Here is a 5,492-nt window from a genome sequence, read left to right as displayed (position 1 = left end):
CAAGAATAGTAGGCACACAAAGTATTTCTCTTTAGTCGCTCAATATCAATATTACAGGAGTATTTTTTTCATTATAAAGGTGGAACAATATAAAATGGGGCAAGAAATCCTAATTGGGGGAATTCGGAGAAAAGAAAAAGTTTATTCTTTTAAGAGTGAAGAACGTTTAGAATTCCCGGAGCCCCCACGGGGGGGGGGGGGGCGTTATGATGTGGGGGGTTTTGTGAAGGTTAGGGGATGCCCCCATGGGACACAACAATAACGGTCCTCCTTCTCCGCTCCTCTTTAGTCTTTTCACCCTCCCACCAGTTCACACGGCGCACACCGTGATTGAGAGGATCTCTCCCCACGTCCATCCCCACTTGTTATTTCAAAGAAAAGTTAACTAGGACCGATACATTCCGGCAAAAAAAAAAAAAACAATATCGATACGCGACATATGATACTATACGATACGTCGATACGTTATTTTTAAAAAAACAAAGAATTTCGAAACGTTGAGATATATTATGTATAAAATATATATTTATGTCAGCGATAAGTTTTTTATTCTTCTACTATTATATCAAAATTAGTTTTTTTTTTTTTTGCTAGCTGAGTATATTAATTTTCAAGTGATCGGGTATATAATTTAAATATATATATTTCTCATAAATTTACATTTTAATATAAGTGATCTCTTCCCCTGTTTCTTTTTGTTTTTTCCTTTTCACTCTCGGCTACTCCTTTCGCGAAGACAACCCACCTCTTTTCTTTCTTTTTACTTTTTCCTTGCTTTTTGTCTTTTTGTTTTTGTTTTGACTTTTCTACTCTCTCTTTTTTTCGGTTTTCTTTTATTTTGCTACGTGGACCCCACATAGGCGGTCCCCACCAACACATATTGTTCCCTGGAAAGAAATAAACAATAGAACGTTTTTGATATAAATATGATTGTCTGGGGCCATTAACTCATCCGTTGACCTGCAGGCCACCCGTAAAGAAAGAACACCCCCTTTCATCCAGTTGTGCGTTCCTGTTCGTCTCAAACCAGATAGCCTGAATCAATTTCCTCCTCACTAAACATGGCTCAATCACTCCTCTTCAGCGTTGCAGAAAGTGTGCTAGGGAAGATAGCATCACCGGCGCTCCAAGAAGCCGTCGCAATTTACGGATTCGACAATCAGATCCGCCAGCTTAGAGAGACGTTGACTGCCATTCAGGCAGTGTTGTTAGATGCCGAGGAGCAGCGGGAGAAGAGCCGCCTTGTGAAAGTGTGGTTAGATCGGCTTCAACAGGTACTTTATGATGCGGAGGACGTGCTCGATAAACTTGAGTGCGAAGCCTTAAGGAAGCAGATGATAAGTCGCCACGTGGGTGTCAAAGGGAAGGTACGCCGTTTCTTTTCCCTCTCCAATCCCCTGGTACTCCGTGCAAAACTTAGTCATAAAGTCAAGGAGATCAGGGAAATATTATCCAGAATTTCCACGGAGAAAGATCAATTCCATCTTAAAGTGCAGAGTGCTGACAATGATGTGGCACATACACGATCACGAGAGATGACTTACTCATTCGTAAACAAGTCGGATGTCGTTGGAAGAGATATTGAGAAACAAAAGATAATTGAGATGTTATTGCGGCCGGCAGATGATAAAAATCTCCCGGTGATTCCCATTGTTGGAATTGGAGGTTTGGGCAAAACGGCCCTAGCTAAGTTAGTCTACAACGACGATAGTGTGAAAGAGCAATTTAAGTTGCGGATTTGGGCGTGCGTGCCCGAGGACTTCGATTTAAAGAAAACCGTTGAAGAGATTATTAAAGATGCAACGGGTCAAACTTTGATTAACTTGAATGTTCAGCAGTTGCAAACTCGTTTGCAAGACATCATCAAAGACAAGAAATATCTACTTGTCTTGGATGACGTTTGGAGCAGTGACCGCAGTAGATGGAAAGAATTGAGAGATTTGCTAAGCAATGGAGCTAGTGAAAGCAAGGTAATTGTGACAACACGCAGTTCAGAAGTCGCTTCCATGATGGGTACCCATCCAGCGCACAATCTAAAAGGTCTTTCACATGAGGACTCTATGGCCTTGTTCAAAAAATGGGCATTCGACGAAAAGGAAAAGCAATCACGCCCTGATCTCCTTGAGATTGGAAATGACATTGTCAAAAAATGTGGAGGAGTTCCTCTCCTTGTGAAAACTCTGGGGAGCCTATTGTATTCGAAGTATGATGAAAGGCATTGGACACATGTAAGGGACAGTGAAACATGGGAATTACTGAAAGCGAAAAATGACATTCTGCCGGTACTTAAGCTTAGCTATGATCATTTGCCATCCCACTTGAAGCGTTGTTTTGCAACATTTTCACTTTTCCCTAGAGGAGTCGAACTCCTGAACCATACTTTTGTGGAACTATGGATCGCTCTTGGATTCATCAGTTCAACAAGGGAAAAACAAGCATTGATAGACGTTGGTGATGATTACTTTAGAGAGTTATGGAAGAGATCTTTGATCCAAGAAGTTGAGGTACGCGAGGGGATGATAACATTTAGAGTGCACGATCTGGTCCATCTTCTTGCAACGAGCGTGGCACAAAATGATTGCTCTATTGTCAGCTTAGATACCTCGGAGATTTCAGAAGGAGTTCGACACATTTCGCTCTCTAGCACGTCGTCGGAAGGAATCTCAAATGTCGATGGAGTCCCCCCCTTTTTGAGAAAGCCAGCTTCGAGGAAGCTACGTGCAATTATACAATTGAATTTTGATGATGGATTTATTTCTAGGAACTTTACCAGAACGTGCATCTCCCAATGTATCTCCTTACGATATCTAGATTTGTCAGATGGTAGTTTTGAGGAACTGCCAAGTTCCATCTGCAACTTGAAGCAATTGAGATTCTTAAATCTCAATGGGAATAGGCTATTGAAGGAGCTTCCGAATACCATTTGCGAGCTACAAAGTTTACTATACTTATCCTTCCGCGGTTGCTCAGAGCTACGCAAATTACCCAAAAATATGAAAAGACTCTCAAGCCTTATATTTCTAAGCATATCGACAAAGCAAAATAGTCTACAGGAAAGTGGAATACAATACATGGAAAACCTGCGGTGGTTGGAAATCCGTGATGCCCAAAATCTGCAAGTGTTATTTGAAGGTACTTGTAGACTGAGTCGCCTTCGGACGTTGGATATTCGAAATTTTAGGAGACCAATATACTTGCCTTTCGGGGAATTAATCGCTCTAGACTTCTTGCTAATTGATAATTGCAAGCTCGTGTTGACCCAAGAGAACAAGTCCGACTTCCCTTTGAATCTCCGCAAGCTGATAATATCACAGTCTGAACAAGCGATGGAGCTGCTTCAATGTCTTGAAGGACCAGCCCGCAGTTTGGAGTCTTTTGGTGTCTACGACTGCCCGAACTTGACGGCCGTACCTAAATGGCTGCCCAATCATACCTGTCTCAAGTTAATTCGTCCGATTCAATGTCCCAACTTATCGTCCATGCCACATGGAATTCAGTCCCTCACTGCCCTCGAGGAATTACACGTTGAGCATTGTGGTGAACCGAGCACAAGATGTGAACCCCAAACTGGCGAGGATTGGCAAAAAATCGCCCACATCCCTCGAATAGTTCTTGATACAAAACGTGTAAAATGGATGGATGATTAGGTACGCAACTATCTACCTCTCTCTTCATTTCTTGTTCCTTCTTAGATTTAATATAGTCACGTGCATTGAAATTTCCTTTCTATTTTTAATTTTTTTATTAGTACCATCAAAAATCCCCAATTAATACACCCATACTACATTTACCTATCGTGTCACAGAAAATTCTTAAACTGGTATACCTGTGCCACAATTACTCTATATTAATTTTCGTATCACATCAAATACCATGCTGACACATGACAAATTTACAAAAACCTAGGCAAAATTGGAGCAAAAATTAAGGACTTTAGCAGATTTCCATAACGTGAGGGATGTTTCGTGGCAAAATTAACAAATTTTAGCGAATTTCTCAATCTGATATCTTTTCTTCAGATATGCCTTCCCTGAAACGCCGTCTTTTCATTCTTAGATGTAATACAATCATACATATTGAGAGTCCCTTCTCATATATGATTTTTTTCCGGACATCCTCGGTTGATGAAAGTTAGGATAAGAGAACGATGCAACATGCACACTCGTAATATTGACGACTTTATGTGGCCCATTGCAAGCTAAGTTCAATTCCCCATGATGGAATCTAGTTTTCAAAAACAGCATGTTTCGTTTGGATTTAAAGCATGGAGAATACTGGACGGTCATTTTTAGTCTAATACGATTAATTTTCGAAAAAAACTTTCCTTATTTTTTTATGCGATGATTATATTTCAAAAGTCACGTGCATTTTCCGGACGTTTTTTTTTATTTCTTAAATGGAAACGAGAACGAAAATTTGGGAAACTTTGCGGTACCAAATAAGTACTTAGGGTTACATTTCAATTTCTTTTTCCTGAAAATATACCTTTTTGTATTGATCAATATCAGTAGCATATAGTAAGCTTCGTAGGTTCTCATGTTTGCTTTCGACATAGAAAGATGATTGAAGGGCAAGTAGAAACTTCTACCCAATTTGAAATTGCCAAAATACAAACAATAAGATTTCATTAAATTTCAAAGAAACTCGATGTTAAATAATTATTTTACCGTCTAATTAAAATTATGAAATTAATACTTTTAGTCCCAAAGAATATAAGCATTAATTCTTCGATTGAATTACTATTTAATCAAAATATTGAAATGAGAAAAAGGAAATTTTATATACAAAATCATTTCTATTAAAGTAAATGCTCCTATTTGGATTTTGTTAAAAAAAAAATATAACCTTTTTTTGACAATGGATTTTTACACACTCAATATTATTAGTGAGACTATTTAGAACTTTTAACTCACATAACAAAGCAAAAAATAAATTGTTATATAGAATAAATCTAGTTCCTTGCATAGCAGGGGAACGATTGCTATTACTTTATGAGAACCAGATTGTTCACACATTTTCGTACAAAACAAAAACTTCTACTCCAATTTTTTGAAAAAAAAACGTTATATCCGTACAAAAATGATTTGCCTGCCTAATGAAAATATCTTGGTAAATAGAATATCCAAGAATGACAAACTCGTAAGACACCGCAATAAATACCATAATATCATGTTATAGATACTCTTAAGCTCATTTTTTTTTTTTTTTTGTCTTTTGAGCAGATGAACTCCTATGATCTATTGGCGACTCCATGTGGATCTCCGCAAAGATTTTGTTGGGAACTCAGCTAATCCCTTCATTGATCTCTTTCGTTTTCAAGGATGAAAACAATGGCAGTTAATATTGTACTTAGTTCTTTCTTACCTTGTGCGATTGTTGTTCTTTGTTATCTGCTTGGGTTTGTATAGCAAATTTCTCCATGGAGAAAATGCCTTATTCGTATTGTGTGAGACCAACTGTAGCACTATCATGGGTTGAAATCTATTAGAACA

The 5,492-nt window shown here is 38.4% G+C and overlaps 1 protein-coding gene across 1 annotated transcript; it reads left to right on the top strand.

Moving 5' to 3' along the window:
* The first annotated feature begins 1,036 nt into the window (after window positions 1-1,036).
* Window positions 1,037-5,492, top strand: LOC115737804 (putative disease resistance protein RGA4). The gene is made up of 2 exons (XM_030670157.2): window positions 1,037-3,647; window positions 5,223-5,492. The coding sequence occupies exon 1, from the start codon at window positions 1,062-1,064 to the stop codon at window positions 3,645-3,647; it is 2,586 nt and encodes an 861-aa protein (XP_030526017.2). The 5' UTR covers window positions 1,037-1,061; the 3' UTR covers window positions 5,223-5,492.

The sequence above is a fragment of the Rhodamnia argentea genome, chromosome 7 (assembly GCF_020921035.1).
Source record: "Rhodamnia argentea isolate NSW1041297 chromosome 7, ASM2092103v1, whole genome shotgun sequence".
NCBI lineage: Eukaryota > Viridiplantae > Streptophyta > Magnoliopsida > Myrtales > Myrtaceae > Rhodamnia > Rhodamnia argentea.
The sequence above is the reverse complement of the archived record's forward strand: the minus strand, read 5'-3'. Positions and strand labels throughout refer to the sequence as shown.